The sequence below is a fragment of the Pseudophryne corroboree genome, chromosome 6 (genome assembly GCF_028390025.1).
Source record: "Pseudophryne corroboree isolate aPseCor3 chromosome 6, aPseCor3.hap2, whole genome shotgun sequence".
Taxonomy (NCBI): domain Eukaryota; kingdom Metazoa; phylum Chordata; class Amphibia; order Anura; family Myobatrachidae; genus Pseudophryne; species Pseudophryne corroboree.
The window spans coordinates 765,588,735-765,611,973 of NC_086449.1; the positions used below are offsets into that span (position 1 = coordinate 765,588,735).

The 23,239-nt window shown below is 46.2% G+C and overlaps 1 protein-coding gene across 1 annotated transcript in view; it reads right to left on the minus strand.

Annotated features, from left to right (window-relative positions):
• The window catches only part of FCHSD1 (FCH and double SH3 domains 1), a 190,170-nt gene that overhangs the window by 127,793 nt on the left and 39,138 nt on the right, over positions 1 to 23,239 (minus strand). The window contains exons 3-8 of the mRNA XM_063928610.1: positions 19,601 to 19,646; positions 10,864 to 10,937; positions 10,318 to 10,462; positions 7,747 to 7,883; positions 6,768 to 6,831; positions 5,398 to 5,526 (exon numbers count right to left, since the gene is read on the minus strand). Coding sequence (XP_063784680.1) covers positions 5,398 to 5,526; positions 6,768 to 6,831; positions 7,747 to 7,883; positions 10,318 to 10,462; positions 10,864 to 10,937; positions 19,601 to 19,646 — 595 coding nt within the window. The remainder of the gene's footprint in view (positions 1 to 5,397; positions 5,527 to 6,767; positions 6,832 to 7,746; positions 7,884 to 10,317; positions 10,463 to 10,863; positions 10,938 to 19,600; positions 19,647 to 23,239) is intronic.

The following is a 23,239-nucleotide window of genomic DNA, read 5'->3' on the forward strand; positions in this document are numbered from 1 at the left end:
GCTTGGATCATAGTCGGGATAACCTTGTTAAGGATCCCTCTCCTGGTTATAATCAGCCGCTCAACTTCCATGCCATCAAACATAGCCGCGGTAAGTCCTGATAGACGAACGGGCCTGTTGCAGAAGATCCTCGCAAAGAGGTAGAGGCCATGGATCTTCGAGGAGCATCTCCAGAAGGTCCGCGTACCAGGCCCTTCTTGGCCAGTCCGGAGCAATTAGAATTGCTTGAACCTTTCCCCTTTTTATTCTCTTTAGAATTCTTGGGATCAGAGGAAGTGGAGGAAACACGTACACCATCTGATAGACCCATGGAGTCTTCAGGGCGTCTACCGCCACCGCCTCTGGATCTCTCGACCTGGAACAATATCGCCTGAGCTTCTTGTTGAGACGAGAGGCCATCCTGTCGAACTGTGGATATCCCCATCGACTTGTCAAGCATCAGAACACTTCCAGGTGCAGGTCGTGTCTGCTGAGGAAGTCTGCCTCCCAGTTGTCTACTCCTGGAATAAAGACTGCTGACAATGCCATAGCGTTTCTCTCTGCCCAGAGGAGAATTCTTGACATCTCTGACATTGCTGCTCTGCTTTTCATTCCGCCCTGTCGGTTTATGTACGTCACTGCAGTCACATTGTCCGACTGGACCTGAATGGCCCGATCTTGAAGAAGATGTGAGGCCTGCAGAAGGGCATTGTATATGGCCCAGAGTTCCAGAATGTTGATTGGAAACTGCACCCCCTGAGTGACTGCTCCTCAACCTCTGAGGCTTGCGTCTGTGGTTTGCAGAATCCACTTCTGAATTCCGAACCTCCGACTCTCGACAAAGTGAGAAGTCTGTAGCCACCACAGAAGGGAGATCCTGGCTTTTGGCAACAGATGGATCCTCTGGTGTATGTGAAGATGCGATCCGGACCATTTGTCCAACAGATTGAGCTGGAAGGGTCTTGCGAGAAACCTTCCGTATTGAAGAGCCTCGTAAGAGGCCACCATTTTCCCCAGAAGGCGAATACATAGATACACCAATATCCAGATTGGCTTCAGGACATCCCGAACCATCGACTGGATCACTAATGCCTTTTCCAATGGAAGGAACACCTTCTGCGACTCCGTAGCCAGTATCATTCCCAGGAATGGGAGCCCCCGTGTTGGCTCTAGGTGAGATTTTGGAAAGTTTAGAATCCACCCATGATCCTAGAGAAGTTTGGTTGAGAGAGCAATGCTGTCCAGCAACCTTTCCCTGTATGGCGCTTTTATCAGGAGATTGTCCAGGTACGAAATTATGTTCACTCCCTGTTTGCGGAGTAGAAACATCATCTCTGCCATCACCTTGGTGAACACCCTCGGTGCCGTAGAGAGACCAAATGGCAGGGCCTGGAACTGGTAGTGAGTGACAGTCCTGCAGTGCAAACTGTAGGTAAGCCTGACGAGGCGGCCAGATCGGAATGTGAAGGTACGCATCCTTGATATCCAGAGACACTAGGAATTCCCCCTCCTCCAGACCTAAGATCACCGCTCTCAGAGGCTCCATCTTGAATTTGAACCTTCGTAAGTACTGGTTCAACGACTTGAGGTTCAAAATTGGTCTTACCGAACCGTCCGGTTTCGGTACTACAAACAAGTTGGAATAGTACCCCTTGTTTAGCTGATGAGGTGGAACTTGAACAATGACGTGTTTCTGTACCAGTTTTTGGATGGCATTTTGTAAAGTTATACTTGCCTCTTGTGAAACTGGCAAGCCTGATTTGAAAAATCTGTGAGGTGGGAGCTCTTGGAACTCCAGTCTGTAGCCCTGGGAAATAAGTTCGCAGAGTCCTGTATATGCTGCAGGAGTAAAACAACATCCCCCCTAGATAAGGAATCTAACCCCTCAATTAGGTTACCTGACCATTTAGCAATGGCTTTTGTGATCCACGCACATGCAATAGTGGGTGTTTGGGCCACCCCAGCAGCTGTGTTCAATGATTTGAGTGTAGTCTCCATTTTAAGATCAGCCGTATCTTTTAGGGAGGCTGCACCAGGGACAGGCAATACAATTTTACGTGACAGCCTAGAGCACAGGTTCTCAAACTCGGTCCTCAGGACCCCACACAGTGCATGTTTTGCAGGTAACCCAGCAGGTGCACAGGTGTATTCATTACTCACTGACACATTTTAAAAGGTCCACAGGTGGAGCTAATTATTTCACTTGCGATTCTGTGAGGAGACCTGCAAAACATGCACTGTGTGGGGTCCTGAGGACCGAGTTTGAGAACCTGTGGCCTAGAGACTGATGCGTCCACTATCAGTGGATTTTCCCATTTTTACCTATCCTCCAGAGGAAAAGGAAAAGATGAGAGCAACCTTTTATGGATCTGAAACTTCTTATCAGGATTTACCCATGATTCTTCAGACAGGGTATTCAATTCCTTTGACGCAGGAAAAGTGACTGAGGACTTCTTTTTTACATTAAAATAAGATTCCTCACTTTCCTCTGACACCTTATCAGGAATACGCAGAACATCTCTGATAGCCTCTATAAGAGCCTCTATTCCCTGCGACAGAGCTGCATCCTCCCCCCCCCCCCCCCAAATCCACCTCACCCTCCTCCATGTCTGACCCGTCAGCGTCAGAGTCAGACTGCAGGATATGGGCTAGAGATCACTTTAGCAGACAAATGGGAGGGGATTGAGACGCTGTCCTGGGGATTGAGTCTCTGTTCATAAACTCATCCACAGTCTGTTTTAAGTATTGCGTCTCTTTCTCACTGCGGGACAATTTTGTAGAAAGAGTTGAGATCGTTCCCTTAAGAGAATTAACCCATTCCGGTTCAGCCCAGTTAGTCTGTGAACCCTGAGTACCCAGCAGTGAGCCCCCTGGTGACAAGGAACACTCTGCGGTACAAGACACACACTCTTTGCCTGACATAATGTAATGTGACAGCGCACACACACACACACACACACACACACATAGGAAAGGATAAGCACAATTAGTCCACAATGAGCTCTTCAAGGAGACACAGAGTTGTTTGGAGCCAGCCCCCACCATGTCCTTACCGCTAATGCCAAGCTTAGCCGGGTCGCAGAATAAGTACCCTGATAGGGGACTTAGTACACTAGTAATCACTTTCCCCCTGCTATGACCCCCTGGTACCGCTGAAGTAATGTGGAGTCACACTGGAGGAGCTGCGCGTCCCTGTCCTGTCAGCGTCTGTGTCCACTGCAGAGGGAAAATGGCGCTGGTGAGCTGTTGGATACTCTCATATTGAAGCCCCGCCCCTTCAATGGCGCGCAGTCTTCCCGCTTTTTTTATACTGGCTGAGGAATCGGGTGCTTAAAATGGACAGAAACCGTTTTAAGGCTGTGGGTACTGTGTACAGTGTACGGGGACGCAGCTGTGTACTGTGTCCGGAAACGCATTCCGCCCCGTTTAGAAGCCGTGCGTCTCCGTACCCTCATGCTGCCAAAATGGCCGGCGCCCCGCTAGCCGGGACGCCGGCACAGTACTCACCACTCTTTATTCTTCTGGCTCTATTAGGGGTGGCGGCGTGCTGCAGGACTGTACGCTCACCGTGATGGGCTTGCAAATAGGTCCTTCAGGAGCTCAGTGTCCTGTCAGCGGGGAACGGGACAATTAACCCTTCAAGCGGTTGGTATTTCCCCCTAAGTCCCACGAAGCAGGCAGTCTGATGCCATCCAGCCCTGCCTGAAAATAACAAACAAAATAAATGCAGAAAACTCTTCAGAAGTTTCCTTAAGTGTAACCAGCTCCTCCGGGCACATTTTCTAAACTGAGTCTGGTAGGAGGGGCAAAGAGGGAGGAGCCAGCCCACACTATCAAATTCTTAAAGTGCCCATGGCTCCTAGTGGACCCATCTATATCCCATGGTACTAAATGGACCACAGTATCCTCTATGACATAAGAGAAAACTAAGGAAGAAATCGCCAACCGCCCAAGCGCCACACCATGCATGCACACACGGATGAAAGCTGCAAGTGCGGACGGTTTGTTTAGCCTGCTGACGAACCACTCTTTTCGTAAAATGGACGTGTCAGGGCAGTGACCATGTGACCGCAGTGAGTTGGTCAGTCAGCAGACTTCAGTTCGCAGCATGCAGGTGGAACACCTGTTGCAGATGGGAGCAAGTTCCGAAACTAATAATGACGGCTGTAGCTGCAGACAAAAATTAAAAAATCAATGGGCATGCCGACCATTCCGCATGCAGACGTCCGGATATTTGGCATACATGGGCGGGTACGTAGCAAGCAGACTGCCGCAGCTGGACAGAGAGTCTCCCATGGATGCGTCAGACTAAGAATGAGGTCCAAACTGTTCACAGGTATCACTTACACCAATACATATGTAATGCAGCTTGCATGCACTAGTTAATGCTGGAAACCACATTGCATTTAAAATACATTGGGATCCATTTATCAATGAGTTTTAGCTATTTAAAACTTGTTGCATATGATTAAAGTTGCTCCAGCCAATCAGCTCCCAACTGTTATATTTTAAACATGACAGTTAGTAGCTGATTGGCTGGAGCACCCTCTTATCATACGCAATGAATTTTAAATAGCTAAAACTCGTTGATACTGTAAATAGCTCCATTGTTTTTAATGGAGATCATTTACACTTGCACTAAAGTACAAAGGGGTCCGATTCAATAAGGATTGCAAATTCTGCTAATTAGCAGAATCTGAAATCCTTGTGAACGCATGCTGACTGCCGCTCCCTCCCCTTGATGAAGCAGAAATTGCGATAGCATCGCAATTTCTACTTTATCGTAGAAATTAGGGTAGCTCCCCAACGGCGCAGTCTGGCTATGTGATGTTACGCAGACGTCCCGATCACATCGCCACGTCCCTGCAACGCTCCATCTCCGCCTAGGAAACGGAGCGTTGACGCGCCCCCCCCCCCACGCACGCCTCTGTTTGAATGATAGCCAGAGGCGTTCACATTTTTCTCCGCCCCCCCCCCCCCCCCTGCAGAAAATGCAGGCGCATGCCCCCGCATCCTTTTTGTAATATTTGCAGTTGGATCGCGTCCTGAATTGGGCCCAAAGGCAGCATTAAATGCTGCATGCTGCAGTTTTCACTCATTAAATGTACTAATAAAAAAAAACATTGTAAAGTCAATTTTGAATCACAACACGCGCCTTTTGGCTGAAACCCACTGGTGGGATTGGACCCATGAGGTTCCCGGTGAGCCTTGGAATCTCTGCATCTCTCTATGCATATCTCACAGTCTCAACGTGGACGTTCCATTTCCTATATTAAGATATATGACCTAGCACTACGGCTTCATTTATGTAATTGCAATTGTGGAAATAGCTCCGCCATGTACAGCAGCCAACACTTTACTGAAACCTGAAAAAACCAGAGCCGAGCGTTACGGGTCACAACAGTGTACACAGCTCACCTTCATGATGTCAGGCAGGTGGGAGAGGTAGTACAGATCATGGTGGGCGTTTGCGGCTACTAGGGCTAGAAGGTACTCGTTCCGCGCCTCTGCCAGCTGCTGTGTGCACACCACTGACTGCGCTGAAAACTAATTAAAAAATGAATTAATTAAACACAGTCCTGCTGATACAAATGTAAAACAAAACCAGACAGAAACCAGTGATGTGAAATTTCGCTCCAATCAGATTATGCATCACCCAGTTCAGTTCGAGCCATCTGTGATGAGTCAGCGTAAGATAATGTAGCTACATGTGAACAGCATAGTGCCACAGTGGTTAGCTGTGCTGCTACACAGTACTCGGGCTACGGGTCACATTCCAACCAGGGTACCATTTGTGTGGAGTTTGCATTTTTTCTCCATAATTCCATGGGTTTTTTCTGTGTACACTGGTTTCCCTCCACACTCCAACAATATACTGGTACGTTAATTGGCTTGGAATAACTAAACGGAAGGGGGGGGGATTCAATGTGCGTTATGTGCCACAATTACGGCCGTGTCAGCACTGCAAATTTTTCCATCTCACCTCTATCGAATGCAAAGGAGAACTGAAGATGTCTGCTGATGCTGGTGATTTGTAAACCCCCCCAACCCTCCACCCCACACACACTTTATTTATTCTCTGTAAAAATACTGAGTAATATGTGTTTGTGCTATAGAAATAACTATTAATAAATAAATAATAAAGTTAAAAAAAAAGGCAATATAGAGTAAGCAGCTCCAGAAGCAGTCTATACTTCTAGGTAAGGCCATTTACATGACAGAACTCTGAGTCATTGACTTTGTATACAGGGTTTTTAGAGATGACACAGCCATCGGGAAGTAGTTGAGACTGTGTAATGCAGCAGGAGCGGAAAGCAATAAGCAGTTTAATATTTTATTGGCTTATTTTATTGTCTTGTTCTCATTCTTGATAGGACAAATAATTAGAATCAACATGAGTACACTGTAGCATACTGTGGTTCTTCATTCAATATATATACTGTTATATATATATATATATATATATATAAAATTGTGTCACTAATTGATTTCCATAGAAACAGTACATGGACCCGTTTCCTCCCGTCTAGTGGTGCACCTGCATAGGCGCTAGCCTGACAGTATACTATGACAGTTGTTAATAGTCTGTTCCACCTGCAGACAGCCCTGAATGACTGTTTATTGTACATTGGGAGGCTGCTGGCTGTGGTCCAGCCTTTAATTTGTCTGGTAGCGCACTCAGGTCTTTAAAGACAATTGTTTCTGAATGTCCTAACAAGTAAAGCCAATATATTAAGCCCTCGTATCCTGCCAGGAAAGGATCTGAGGATGTGAATGTTATGCGTTACCTTGGCACTGAGCTTCTGCAGGTTGGCTTTGGAGTGGAAGATGCCGTGATCACTCTTCTTTAGCCTAGTGAGAAGACAGAGCGGCGTGTGTGACAACACAGTTATATTACATGGAAACAGGAATTATTGAAAAATCAGCTGGAATATTCTGCTTCTATAATACCAAAGACGCACGTAACACAGACTCCGGGCAGGATGCATAAATAATCGCCTCCTGCCACTTTCCGCATGCATGTCGGGATTTATTAACGCCATATGCAGGAAGAAAATCACAAAGGACAGCTCTTTGGTAAGAGCTGTCCTTTGTGATAGGTGGACTTACGGGTTTATGACCAGGTAGTCTGTCTGCGCATGCGTCTAGTGACGCGCACGCTGCGAGGGGTGCTGGGAGGGATCTGATTGGGTCCCTTTCAGCAGGGAAATGCGAAAGAAGCCAATAGGCTTTTTTAGGACAACCACATCCAAGCCCCGGAATCTATCGCATACCGGGGCTTGGTGCATATCCGGTACACCGTCAAACCTCCAGAAACATACCATGGGAAAGCTATAAGCTATGGTTGTTGGCAGTAGGGCAAATTACTACCGCTAAGTGCTCTAGGTCAATCTTGAGGCACATTAATTGGATGCTATGGGGGGAATGTATCAATCCTAAAGACTGGAGAAGAGGACCAGTGGAGAAGTTGTCCACAGTAACCAGCTTCTAGGCAGCATTTACCAAGTACATTATCTAAAATGATAAGTAGAGGCTTATTGGTTGCCATTGGAAACTTCTCCACGCTATATACGGTTTGATAAGGCTCCACCTATTTCAATTTCAAGCACATTCAAATGAAAGGAAGTACTGCAGTCTCTAATTACAGAACCACAGAGCAGACACAGAATAAGAACGCCAGTGTGCCATGTGATGGACTGGGAGTCACAATCAGCGGCGATCCCGATTCGGGCATCCTACCCTAGACCTCTGCTGACGGGGTCTCACCTGGCCTCGGCGTCAGCCGCCTTCTCCTTCACCACCTCGCTGACACGTTCCAGCTGGACATAATGTTTCTTTGTTTTGCTGACCTCTTTTACGGTCTCCAGTAATTCATTCTGCACTTTCAGCAGCTGCTCCATGCTCTGTGCACAACACAATATGCACCACAGATTATTCATTATTGGATCTAAAATATATTCAGTTGAGGATTCTATATAAGCAGACTTTGAAACATGAATGGCCTGATTCTGAGTCAGACTATGCAGCATCTGTGTGTGCATCTTTTGCCGGTCTTGTGAAAGCTTTTGCCCTTCTGCTCCACTGGGGTTTCTGTCCTCCCTGAGCTCACCTTAGGGCACCTGCATTACGGTTTGACAGGTGTACCGCCCTAATAGCGCTACAAGCCCTTCCTGGTGTACAGCCATGTGTCTGACTGTGCAAGGCCTGGGACCCCCACTATGTGAGTATTATGATGCTGAAATACCGCTTGCTGCATCATTAGACACAACCATTGGATGCAGCATCGAAACATTCACCAGCCTCATGTTAGGTGCAGACTCTTCATCAGCGTATAGCCTCCAATGTGAACCATAATGCGTCTGAGTTCGCAACCAGTTCAGAATGCCCAATTCACTTTGGATACCATTCGTCCCAATAGCAACATGTGCTGTGCAACTTTTTAGAGACTTATGGGGTCTATATACTAAGCTCTGAAGAGAGATAAAGTGGGTGGAGATAAAATAACAGCCAATCAGCACCTACCTGCCATGTTACAGGCTGAGTTTGAAAAATGGCAGGAGCTGTTTGATTGGTACTTTATCTCCATCCACGTTACTGTATCTCTCTCCAAGGCTTAGTACATAGGGGGTTATTCACATCTGTTAGCAAACCAAAAAAGTTAGCAATTGGGCAAAAACATATTGCACTGCAGGTGGGGCAGATGTAAAATGTGCAGAGAGATTTAGAATTGTGTGCGTTATATTGTTTCTGTGCAGGTTAAATACTGGCTGCTTTATTTTCACACTGCAAGTTAGATTTCAGTTTGAACACACCCCACCCAAATCTAACTCTCTCTGCATATGTTACATCTGCCCCACCTGCAGTGCAGCATGGTTTTGCCCAATTGCTAACTTTGCTGGTTTGCTAACAAACCTGAATTAGACCTATAGACCCCCTAAGACACATGCACAGTTGAAAAACATCAACCATTTCTGCGAATATCAGCAGTGTGTGATCAGCCCTAAACCTCTTTCCGCCGAGTATAAGAGTAATACTGGCCACAGACTGCACCATAAACCACGCAATCCGACTAAGTGGAAGACGGTCTGAGCGACTGTATATAATCACAGTGTCTCCGTGCACTGCATGATGTATGGGCACGATCTTCCCTTCACCGCATGGAACCAGATGAACGACGGTTGGGATGATCGGACATGTCAAATCAAATGATCACGAAAGTTTTTTCAGCTGTTGAAAGATTATTTTTTATGTCCATACACTAAACGATAATCATTCTGAAATGCAAGTTATCAGCCAGATCTGAACGATTATCACTTGGTGTACGGTCAGCTTAAAGGACGAATGTCTGGAACACAGGGCTTCTTTAACAAAACCACTCGTCACATGTTGAGAAAACTGATTGTTCAAAGTTCTCTATACATGATAGCGGCCATTTTTCGTGTCACAGCAGCCACGTGTGAGGTCACGCGGCCACCCAAACCCGCCCTGTTCCAGACACCACGCCCGACCAATGATGACAGAGTCAACACCAAAAGCAATATGCTGGAAATGCTGAATTTAAAAGTTCTCTTATCATCAATGACAGGAGACATCGCCTTAAGAGACAGCAGACTAAAACAGCAGACCAATGATGCTTCCATTCTTTAGGAAAGGGAGAGATTAAATATAAAATGAAATAAAATGTAGATTTCTTATTTTTTAAGAACTAATACAGCCAGAGGTGTAACACCAGCTCCTACATATAATTCTGGTGTCAATTTATGTACAAATGTGATAAGTGTTGCAATACTGTACAGATGCGTCCACATATACCTGCCATCTTTACGCTACATTGCGTAAGACAGCTGACACGTCTGAGACGTTCCAACGAAGGTTGTGCAGCAAACACTTAATTAAATACTGCGTCTCGGTAGTATCATAGCTGCGTACAAAGCCACTTACAGTGTATTAGCGATGCAAGGTTGCAACTTAAGAATTAGTACAACCCAGGTACAAAATTGCAGTTTTGGCACAACGGAACATGTTGGGAGCAACAGCTGCGGCCGCCCATATCTGAACAAATTTTCATTTAGTCGCACACAGATATATAGGTACCGCAAGCCCCAGTGGTCTGTGTACACTGGTAATATAGTTTTGTTGCTACTTGCAATTTTTAGTGGTGGAAATAAGACGCAACTTTCGAAAAAAAGGACTCTTGCCGCGCATAAGTCACAGGACCCCAGAGCGGAAAGAGGTGCTATTTGGAGCGCCTACAGCCACCGTTTGTGAGCCACATCTGTACCTGACACTTGCCAGGTGTCTGTCACAAAACAACAGATAATACTGTGTGTTACTTACCTTTTTAAGGAGATGTTCCTTTGCGGTTCTAGCAGTTTTTGCTGCCTCGGTGGTCAGGTTCCTGTAGTTCTCCGCCACTGTAACTCGGGTTTGACCGATATAGGCCGTCCCTTCCACCACAGACTTCCACACAGAAAACACACTCCTATTGGACAGTTAAAAATGACAAAGCACCATCGACAATTACTGAAAACATACAGGATCTGTACAAGGTATTTATTAAGTTACTTACACAGCTCACACAAATTTGGCAGCGTTTTATCAGAATCTAACTTTCATTCATCTAGAGCACGTTATAAAGCGGTATCTAGAATCTGATTCGTTACTACGGGCAACACCTCTGCTTGTCATCTTTAGAAGGTTTAAAGTATCTCCCAGTTACTGAGGTTATTTAAATACACAAAATTGCATACCTGCCAAGTTTATCCTAATCTCCATGCCACGTGCCGACGTAGAGGACGGCTTGGTCTACATGCCACAGAGGAAAGTAAATCTATTCATTCTGCACTCAGCCAACATAGGGTAAGTGATGTCTGTCTCACCCACCTGCATTCGCTGGTTTCATTTTTCCCGCGATGCCAGTCTCGTTTGAGGTACTGACTTGCCAGTCTCTGCAATGCCTGTAAGTCACACAAACAGCATGTTCATAGACGTCCTCTGTCTGCTCCATGTGTGCCGGCGCCAGGAAAACATCTTGCCTTTTAGCACGGCCTCGCTGCACTTAGCACTTACACATTAGCACACACATTCCACCATGAGTCAGGTCTGTGCCAACAACCTCAAAGGTTAGCACTGGCCTCACAAATACTGTCTCTAGCCAAAAGGGATGTGTGCATTAGCTGCCAGTAACACAGCTCGCACAGGAACACCACTGACCTGTGACCAGGAGAAATATGCTGATTAATTATAGCAGGATTACACTCCGGCTCTACCAGCCAAGATCATTGAAACACCATAAGGCCTGGGAATTGCCAAGAAGACTTAGGAGGACATGTACTAAGCAGTGATAAAAGTGGAGAAGTGAGCCAGTGGAGAAGTTGTCCATGGCAACCAATCAGCTGCTCTGTATACTTTTATAGTATGCAAATTATAAATGTTACGTCAATGCTGATTGGTTGCCATGGGTAACTTCTCCAGTGGCTCACTTCTCCACTTTTATCACTGCTTAGTACATTTAACATCTCAAAAAGCTCAGAGATCTAAAATCAATGCTCAAATCTTTGTTGTAGCACAAACGTCTGGTATTAACCAGTGACTAGAAACAGTGGGGGTCATTCAGATCTGATCGCTGCTGTGCGTTTTTGCATAGCGGGCGATCAGGTCCTAACAGCAAATGCATTTGAGCCGCAATGCTCACGTGCGTCGGACAGCTACAACGGGCTTCACTGGTCAGCGACGGGATGGTGCGAAGGATCCATCCGCACGAGTGTACGCAAGGTGATTGACAGGAAGAGGCCTTTTGTGGGTGGTAACTGACCGTTTTCAGGGAGTGTCTGGAAAAACGCAGGCGTGTCCAAGAGTTTTCAGGGAGGGTGTCTGACGTCAGCTCCGGCCCCGATCAGCAGGATTCCATCGCACTGTAGGAGTATGTCCTGGGCTGCGTACACACTGCACAAATGGATTTTTAGCAGCTCTACTAACACATAGGAACGCACACTTGCACTGCGAAAATACACTGCCCCTGTAGGCGGCGACTATCTGATCGCAGGGCAGCAAACATCGCAGCCCAGAGATCAAATCTGAAAGACCCCCAGTCTCTGTGGGGGATAATGATCTAACCTCGGTGAGAGATAAAAGTGGAGAGAGACTGGGGGACATGTACTAAGCAGTGATAAAAGAGAAGTGAGCCAGTGGAGAAGTTGCCCATGGCAACCAATCAGCATTGACGTAACATTTATAATTTGCATACTATAAAAGTATACAGAGCAGCCGATTGGTTGCCATAGGCAACTTCTGCACTGGCTCACTTCTCCACTTTTATCACTGCTTAGTACATGTCCCCCAAAGTGACGAACCAATCAGCTTGTCATATTTCTAGCACAGCCTGTATAATGGCAGTAAGGAGCCGATTGGTCAGTACTTTATCTTTCTCCATTTTATCTCTCTCCAGGATTTGATAAATCTCCCCCATGTATTTTTAATTGCGTGATCTATTGATACAATGTATCACTATAGAAAGAATGAATTACAAGTTGAGACCTTTCAGATAATCATCCGCACGTACATCTCCACAGCAGTTACAGGTGTACTGTACATTATGAGCCAGATTCAAATGTGCCCTCCCAGCTGCGATCGCGCCCGCCGGCGGTATTCTTATGTTACTGCCGACGGACATGACAAGATAATTTCAGCTCTCTACCCCCAGACGTAGCGAGCTGAAATGCGTGTAAGGAGACCCGTTTGGGCGCCCAAACGGGTCTTTTCACGATCACGCCCATAATTTAGTCGGGTTTAGGTGCTTTTTGCAACTAAACCCAACTGTACTGGGCGTGATAGGGGCGAAAACGGGGGATATTTGAATATCACCCCTCTATCTCCCGTCACTTTAGACAGGAGATAGCGGGCGCGTTAACATTTAAATCCGGCCCTATAACCCTCATCTGATTAACCTATACAGCATACTTCGCCTATACAACCAGATGTCACTGTAGATGTGGTTTCAGCTGATTACTTTATTTTTACCACCATCAGGACCAAACCAGACAACTATAACATAACCAGATATTTAAAAGACACCACCCACTTAATAGAGGCACCCTAAAATAAACAGCAGCGCCTTCGATAAATCCTATTGGCCCACGATAAGTTCATATGACTTACTTGGAGAAAGCCCTATATTTTCCAGTTCCCAGAACCAGTGCTGTTGAATAGAGGAGTTTTCAAAAACATTAAATAGTTTATTTAAGAACATGGCGCCGATTGTGCAACAGGGTTCTGTCATAACAAACTATCATGTGTCCTTTTGGATTTACTTAGTAAGTGTGCAATGAGAGGTAATGGTTGCCACATTAATACGGTTGTTTAACTACCTTAATACATATCACGAGAACACTGCAATAGGTAGAGGAGAGCGATACAGCCAGGACGAGGGCTAAGCAGCCAGCAAATCCTGTAAGGGCCGACTTCAAAACAAGCATAATACTAGAGCTTCCAGTGACACAGACACAGCGACAGTCGCTATGCAGATAACTAATTCAGGAGCAGATATATTTACAGACAGGGGAGCAGCCGGCAGGTGTGGTGTAAGATGTTGGATCAATATACCTCATACTTGCCTACCTGACCCCCTCCATGAGGGAGAAAATGCTCTGTTCCTGGACTTTCCTGGTAATGTATGATTGCCATCACCTGTGGTGAAACACCTTTCTTATCAATTACCTAGCTCACCACAGGTGATGGCAGTCATACATTACCAGGAAAGTCCAGGAACAGAGCATTTTCTCCCTCATGGAGAGGGTCAGGTAGGCAAGTATGATATACCTGCAGACAGACTGAGGCACAGGGAGGGTTAAGCAATAAACATAGTCTAATACACAGTATAGGATCGCTACACGTGTGGGCAGACTGAGGCTCAGGAAGGGTTAAGCAATAAACTGTCTAATACACAGTACAAGATCGCTACACGTGTGGGCAGACTGAGGCTCAGGAAGAATTAAGCAATAAAACATAGTCTAGTACACAGTACAGGATAAATGCACATGTGGGCAGACTGAGGTGGGGGAAGGGTTGAGCCAACAAACATAGTCTAATAGACTTTCCGGGCACAGTAAGAGTTAAGCAATAAACGTAGTCTAATACTGCATACCCTCCAACATTTTAAACGTAAAAATTGGTACAAATGCAAAAAGGGGGTGTGGCCACGGGTAAAGGCCTTTTCCTATACTTTCAATGGAAGTTAGGAGAGCCAAAAATCGGTAAAGGCCATAAAAAGAAGGTACTGTACCTACTAAAAAGGTACAGTTGGAGGGTATGATACTCAGCTTGGGGCATCTGGTGCACAGGATATGATACAGGGCAGTGGTACACAGGAGAGCTAATGAGAATCGAAGTCAGGGCACCAAGCAGCACACATCTTTCCCCACCCTGACTACTGTAACCTCTTCTAGTCTTGCCTCCCCCTTACCGGCCTTTTCCCATTTCAATGTATTATGAACTCTACCGCTCGTCTCATTTTCCTTTCTAACACTCTACATCAGCATTCCCCCTCTGAGTCATTGCTTCCCAATACCCCTCTGCATCCAATTCAAACTGCTGCCCCTCACCTACAAAGCCCATGATACCTCTGCTCCCATCTATACAACTTCATTTCTGACCACATTTCCTCCAGACCGCTCCCGTACCCTCTGCTCTTCCTCTGACTGCACCCTCTAGTCCGCTCTGGTTTCCTCCTCTCACACCCGTATCCAAGATTTCTCCTGTTCTACAACTACTTCTCTGTAACCTACATCTCCACTCTCTTTCCAGGACTTTCCCTTTCTAGCAGATGACCCTTCAGCTGTTTAGTGTTCACTCTAAGCTTCTTTCGCAGGGTGCTGCGCCCTGCCCCTTTTTTGAGTGACAGAATGCGCCCTGCCCATTTGTACCCGCCCCGCCAAGGACTGCCTTCTCCCCCCGCTGCGCTGTCACTTCTCCCCCCGCCGCCCTATCACTTCTCCCCCCCCCCCCCGCCACGCTGTCACTTCTCCCCCCCCCGCGCCGCGCTGTCACTTCTCCCCCCGCAGCGCTGATAGCTCTCAGCTGAAGGCGGAGACAGAGTCAGCGTGCAGTGGGGAGGAGCAGCCAATCAGAGCCTGCAGTGTCTCCCGCCAGTCCTCCGGCATGGTTTGATTCCCCCTCACCATGGCGCTGCGCGCTGACCTGGGCTCCGCCGTCAGCATCAAGGGACTGGCCCCGCTGACCCGGCACAGTGCCCTCCTCCGCAACAGTGAGTGCCGCTCTGCATCTACCCTGTGCCCATCCTACCCTCCCTCCCAGTGCTCTCTACCTGGTGCAGTGTGCCTCAGTGCTCTCTACCTGGTGCAGTGTGCCTCAGTGCTCTCTCCCTGGTGCAGTGTGCCTAAGTGCTCTCTCCCTGGTGCAGTGTGCCTCAGTGCTCTCTCCCTGGTGCAGTGTGCCTCAGTGCTCTCTCCCTGGTGCAGTGTGCCTCAGTGCTCTCTCCCTGGTGCAGTGTGCCTCAGTGCTCTCTCCCTGGTGCAGTGTGCCTCAGTGCTCTCTCCCTGGTGCAGTGTGCCTCAGTGCTCTCTCCCTGGTGCAGTGTGCCTCAGTGCTCTGCCTGGTGCAATGTGTATAACGTGCTCTACCTGGCGCAGTGTGTATAGGAGATTCTACCTGGTGCAATGTGTATAAGCGGCACTATTGTGTGGTATAATGTGATTTGGTACTATTATGTGGTCACGCCCCCTCCCCATGAAACAACGCCCCTAAATTTTTGCTGCGCGCCTTCGGCGCGTACTGTCCAAGCTTACACCTATAGTAATGGGAGCACCAAGCATTATAGTATGTACCTAATTTTGCCTTTCTAACTTAAAAATGTGCCCTCACGAATGAAAAATGTGCCCTCACGAATGAAAAATGTGCCCTCCCCGTGATCAGCACCCTGCCCTAAAAAAAATCCTAGAGTGAACACTAGCTGTTCACCCCTCCCCTTAGAATGTAAGCTCTCATGGGCAGGGCCCTCCTTCCTCATATCGGTCCCAATCGCTACTTTTGCTTCCAGTGTTCCTAGTCTCACAGACTCTATGCTCGCCCATCGTTGTGTACAGGCTTACACAGGAGCAGATTTATCAAAACTTCGAGAGAGATAAAGTACCAACCAATCAGCTCCTAACTTCCATGTTACAGGCTGTGTTTGATAAATGACAGTTAGGAGCTGGTTGGTTGGTTGTTTATCTATCTCCAAGTTTTGATAAATCTCCTCCACAGTAAGTTACCCATCCTTTGCTCCTTATCTGCATCCAGGGTGCAGTCAGGATCCCACCTGTTGGGATCCTGGCAGTCAGATTACGGATGCCGGAATCCAGACACTATTTAGAATGCCGACAATGATTAGGGTTAGGCACCCCCCTTGGAGGGCTAGGGTTAGGCTGTGGGTCACGTTCAGCAACTATGTGGCTTCTTAAAAATAAATATAATAATTATACTCCCTCTACTATTCTTTTGTATCATTTGTAAAATTTGGAATGTAATATTTATTACTGTATAATTTAATGAGTGATCCTAAAAGGGGTAGCTGAGCAAAGTACCATCTGTTGATCACGATTCAGTATGATTTCCCGACAGTCGAAATCCCGGTGGTCAAACTCCCAACGCCGAAATCCACACATCAAGCGCAGCGTGTCCCATCGCGGGCTCTCTGCACTTGCCGCGCTTCGGGCTCGGTGGCGAGCTCGGCTCGCCACACTATTATATTTCCCTTCGGGTGGTGGCGTGGACCACCAACCTAGTGGGAATACCAGGCGGCAGGCCGGATTTCAACTGTCGGCATTTTGAATGCTGTCGGGATTCCTGCTTTGGTGTTTCAACTGCAGGGAACTTAACTGCATCCCGTTGATCATTATACTTCTTCACCAAATGGGCTATAATTCCTGTCCAAAGAACCACCAGAGGAATCAAAGTACCAGTGTACCAACCCCTGACATTTAAAGTCATATTGAGTCGCAGAACAACTTTACTAATGATACCTGGATGTTCACTGGACAATCTATAAGCCACAGATTTGTGCAGTCATATCAACATTTTCCCTTTGTGCCCATACATTCTTTGTTATTCCCAAATGAACTCAGTAAACAAGACGTATTGAGTTTGCTTTCTGTATTTTAGTGCAAACTTTTCACCTAAATGCAATGTTAGTAATTAACAGTCAGCAAATACCTTGTACTCTAACTGTCTAGTATATATTAGAAAGGTAAAGAATGTTGGATCGGTTGCTATGGATTAGAGCACTGGTTCCCTAACTCGGTCCTCTAGGACCCCAAACAGTTCATGTTTTCCAGATCACCTAGCAGGCGCACAGGTGCAGTCATTACTCACTGACACATTTTAAAAGATCCACATGTGGAGCAAATTATTTCACTTGCAATTCTGTGAGGAGACCTGGAAAATGTGACCTGTTGGGGGTCTTGAGGACGGAGTTTGGGAACCTTTACACCGAAACGCAATGTTAGTAAACAAACCCTCATAAAGTATCTTGGTGGTGTGACCTGAGGTGGGTTTGTAGCACAGTAAGATAAATAAGACAATGGTCCTAATTCAGACCTGAACGCTGTGCTGCAAATTTGCAGAGGTCTGCGATCAGAGAGTCATCACCCATAGAGAGTGAAAACCTGCCGTGCAAGTGTGCGAATGCATGTGTATGCCGTGCGAAAACTTTGTCAGACAGTGGACATCTGCAAATCCGTTCACAACTCACCCACCATCGAATGATTTTTCCAGTCTGTGCGTAGCCCCGGATTTACTACTACTGTGCGATAGAATCAGGTTGTTCGTGGTCGGAACCGACGTCACACACCCTCCCATAAAACGCTTGGGAACGCGTGCGTTTTTCCTGACACTCCCAGACAACGGGCAGTTACCACCCACAAACGTCCGTTTCCTGTCAATCACCTTGCGTACGCCTAGCGATCGAAATCTTCACACCATTCGGTCGCTGGTTGGCGTCACGCCTGCTCATTGTGGTGCATACACATGCGCAGTCGTTCGATAATCGGCCGTTGTGCGATTTCGCACAACAGAGATCAGGTCTGAATCGGGCCCAAGGTAATGATTACATAAGTATAGAAAATTAACCATAATCAGACGTGCATAAAAGTCACATTAAGAATACCGTGCAATGGGTAAAACAAATAAATGTAAATAAATAAATAAAAATAAATAAAGAGAAACCACTTAAGAATTAATGTCAGGATGTAAGAAAACAAACCACAATTTTTTAATGAAAGATTCTTTTCGAAAGAACAATATTTATAAGCAAATAAGGAGGCCACTTTATGTTTCCTCTGGAAATGAGCCACACATGAATAGGTGCCAATAGAAAATTATTAGTCAGTTTTATAGAGCTTTAAAGCAGTTTTATTGTTCCTTTTAGAGATGGATCTGTCAGATGTTAAAGAGAAATGTAATGTGCATGCTTAGCAGTGTCACTAAAGGACTTGCATGTATTGCACCGCCCAATCATCTGTTGCTACTTGTCTGTACGCGGACAAACCCAACTTGTGTGATATCCATGAGAACGGATTCCCGAATCTGGGAAATGGCAAAGTTTGCAGTACAAAAAGTATACTTCGGTATAATTAGGGGTCTTTTTATTAGGACCCCCCAAAATGAATATTATCTATCGCTGCAATAGAATATATTCGTTCTGTCAATGTAGCAAATAAAAGTCTGCGGTGCAACTGTGCAATGGGAGGGCATGGTAGAAGTAGTTTAACCACTTGCCAGGCCATTTAGATGTTAAGGATAGGTTAAACCCGCTCTCAGGCTTCCAGTTCCGTATGTATCAAAAAGATTAAAAAATAATAATAATAAATAATAATAACAATAATAATGTTTTTTAACAAATTAAATACCAAAAATAAATAAAAAATGAAAAAACTTATTTTAATAACAAAGCATTTTCTTCTGTGGCACCCCCGCCTATGCTGGCCCTGTTTTCCCGATGTAGGCTATAGCTTCCAATAGCTGATGATAGGCCAGAGCCCTATGGACAATGGGGGTCATTCCGACCCGTTCGCACACATCGGTTTGTCGCTGCGGTGCAAACGGGTCCTGAATGCGCATGCGCGGCGGCCGCACTGCACATGCGCAACGTTGCCCGGCGACAGGGGCCGCCGGGTTACGTCCAGGACAACGAAGAAAGCAGTCACAGAGCTGTCCGCAAGAAGATTGACAGAAAGAAGGCGTACCTGGGAGTCACCGGACAGTTGCTAGCCGTTTTCGGGGAGTGGAGAAGAAAACGCAGGCGTGTCCAGGAGAACGGAGGGCGGATGTCTGACGTCAAAGCCGGGACCTGCATCGCTGAGATCGTCGCACAGGGTAAGTATGTCCAGGGCTGGTCTTCTTTTACTTTAATTTTTTTTTAGCTTAGCAGGGCTGCACAAGCGATCGCAGCCCTGCTAAGCTAAAATACACTCCCCCATAGGCGTGGACTAGTTGATCGCAGCAGTAGCAAAAAGTTGCTGGCTGCGATCAACTCGGAATGACCCCCAATGTACCTTTTTACTCTACACCAGCTATCAGAAACGCCCATCTTTCCCCTACAAGGATTACATAAGTGACTGCATCTTACCTGACCATACTCCTTCTCAATGGCTGCTCGCTGTTTGCAGAAGGACCTAGCAAAACAGAAATATAAAGATGTTTATGTCCTACCTAGAACCGAAGCATAAATCATTTATAGCAGAATAAGGTCCTAGACCTTTATATAATTCATTGGTCCAGGCAGATTTCTATTTTCTTGCATTTAGCTAGAAAAAAAAAAAAAATATCTCAAAATACAAACGTATCCTTTTGCATAATCTGTGTATACATATTGTAAGTAGCTGATGCAAGGCCCAAAACGTCATTGTGAATGTTATTCAATTTAGATGCAGTAGTTCTTGTAATTCTATATTAGTTCCCAATAAAAAGTGTTATTGGTACCATATAAGCTTGGCATGTCCGACGTTCATCATGGTTACATGGATGTCACGTTGACATGATAGAATGTTGATCTAAACATCCCTGGTGGCCCAGTGGTCACTCAACCGGTCTTGGCAGTCATGTGAGCAGCAGTCCGGGCATGGACGGGGGACTCGGCAGCCTTATGGTGATTATTTTCCCCCTAGTCCCAACTTTCATCACTACCCCTAACCTTAACCAACCCCCCCCCCTCCTAACCTCCGAGCTACTGTACCCCGAACCTTCCCTCACTGCCAAATCCCGGCTCTCCTGGTGGCGCCTCACCCTAACCATAGACATTCTGAGAATGTCGGCATTTCACATGTAAACATGTCGACATTATGAATATCAACATGGTTACCGTTGACCATTTGGCCGAATACCATTGACCTTTAGTGATATCATTAAAGAATTCTACTACTTGTGCCAGGATATGATTTGTACATATGCCTCTAGCATCCGGATACACAAAGATCTGGTGGGGAATGGTCTCTGAAATAGCATATAGCACATAAGTACGTTGGTTACTGGAGGCTTATATATTACCTGTGGATGACGGGTGGTCTTCAGGTTGCCGGCGGCCGGGCTCCCGGTGACCACCATACCGGCGCCGGAATCCCGACCACCGGCATACCGACATCTTTTCTCCCTCTTGGGGGTCCACGACCTCCCTGGAGGGAGAATAGCGCCACCGTGCCCGCAGCGTGGCAAGCACAGCGAGCCCGCAAAGGGCTCATTTGCGCTCGCCCAGCTGTCGGTATGCCAGCGGTCAGGATTCCGGCGCCGGTATGCTGGTCGCCGGGACCCCGACTGCCGGCAAACCATACTACACCCGTGGATGACACATTTCTAGCACTAGTTAATGGAATGAATTGAAACGATTGCTTACTGTACAAAGCTTCAACCTAGTTTCAAAATTATACAGGATGCAACAAGACAAAAAACGTTCCAAATGCTGAAGACTGTAGGGCTGGATATACAGTTACTGGTTATTCTGAACAAAAGTTCAGATAACTAACAGAAACACAAAGAATTTGAGATACAAATGAAACACAATGATCTAGTATTAACGTGACAATCTGGTAATGTGTAGTATCAAGCCTGATGTACTACCGTATGGTAATGCCAGTTGTCACCTAGCTGCCGCCTCAAAATGCACTATTTCACAGAACGACAGTTCCGGCCAAGTTGCGTCTGACTCAGAGTAGAACAGACACAGGCAAAGATGTCTAAATTAACTTCTGCGCATGCACTGTATGCAAAACCTCACCTAAAATCGCAGGACTGCTACTGCTAAAAATCGTATGCTGAGCGTCGCCCAGCACAGGGCACGGCCGCCCAGCATGTGAAGCGCCGCCCTGTGATGAATTCGCATTTCAAATGTACCATCAGGAATCAGCCAGGCTGCGTATGCAGGTGCACCGGTGCCATGTTTTCCGTCACAGCGATCGCACGCAACGTCACCCGCACGCCCCGAAAACAGCCGTGACATGCCTGTATTTCCCACACCACGCCCCACCTATGCAGCGTTGCCACCCCCAAACGCCAATCGGCTGTCAATCATTATGCGATTGCATCATGCTGGGATGCGATCACATTGTGAAAGTCTGCACATGCGCGATGCAAATGAAACACGCGCACAAATGGCTGATTTGCGTTTCTGTAGATTTGCAAATGAACCTGAATAAGGCCCACATAAGTAAAGATGTGCCTTGGGGCATTTAAAGAAAGACATGAAAAAGATGCAACAGGTGAGTGGATGTGATCTATGGGGGGGTCATTCCGAGTTGATCGCTCGCTGCCGTTTTTCACAGCGCAGCGATCATGTCACTACTGCGCATGCACCGCAATGCGCAGGTACGTCATACGGGTACAAAGCGGATCATTGCTGAGCGATGGATTTTACGAAGAATCCATTCACACAGCAGATCGCAAGGAGATTGACAGGAAAAAGGCGTTTGTGGCTGGCAACTGACTATTTTCTGGGAGTGGTGTGGAAAATGCAGGCGTGTCCAGGCGTTTGCAGGGCGGGTGTCTGACGTCAATTCCGGGACCAAAAAGACTGAAGTGATCGCAAGGGCTGAGTAAGTCCAGAGCTACTCAGAAACTGCAAAACACTTTTTCATCCCGCTCGGCTGCACAAGCGTTCGCACACTTAGAAAGAGAAAATACATTCCCCTAGAGGCGGCGACGATCTGATCGCTGTGCTGCAAAAAATAGCTAGCGAGCGATCAACTCGGAATGAGGGCCAATAAACCTACTGTAACTCTAGTTCTGGAGACAGAACACTAATGCTCTCCTACTTGTAGGAAACCTCAGACTCGGTTCTAAAACCAACTAGTGAAAAACAAAAAAAAACAAAACAAAAAAAAACAAAACAAAAAAAAAACAGAATATCTACACCATACAAGAAAAAAAATATTTTTTGTACGGTGTCCGCTACCTAAGAAGATGGGTAATAATTTGTAACATTATTTAAATTTTACCCCCCCCCCCCCCCCCCCAAAAAAAAAGGCAGTTGCAGAATACCGATCCCCACCTGTTGCCCTTAAGTATTTGACAATGACAACTCGTAAAGTGATGTATTAGGGGAAATGAGGAGAGCTCTGCCGGTACCAGCGACCTCCGCGGATGTTCTACAAGTAAATGTGAAAACCATTACCCCAGGGCAGGATGTTTCAAATGCTTTAACTGCAGCATTTGTAACTCCCGGATTCATCGCCTCTGAGCTGCTAACATTAGTGACCGTGACCTCACTTGCCCGATGTGAGGAGATATTACAGCTTGTATAGATCAAGAATGTGTTACATATACAGGTTGAGTATCCCTTATCCAAAATGCTTGGGATCAGAGGTATTTTGGATATGGGATTTTTCCGTATTTTGGAATAATTGCATACCATAATGAGATATCATGGTGATGGGACTTAAATCTAAGCACAGAATGCATTTATGTCACATATACACCTTATACACACAGCCTGAAGGTAATTGTAGCTAATATTTTTTATAACTTTGTGCATTAAACAAAGTGTGTGTACATTCACACAATTCATTTATGTTCCATATACACCTTATACACACAGCCTGAAGGTCATTTAATACAATATTTTTAATAACTCTGTGTATTAAACATAGTTTGTGTACATTGAGCCATCAAAAAACAAAGGTTTCACTATCTCACTCTCACACAAAAAAGCCCATAATTCGGAATATTCCGTATTTCGGAATATTTGGATATGGGATACTCAACCTGTACTGTAGTATAA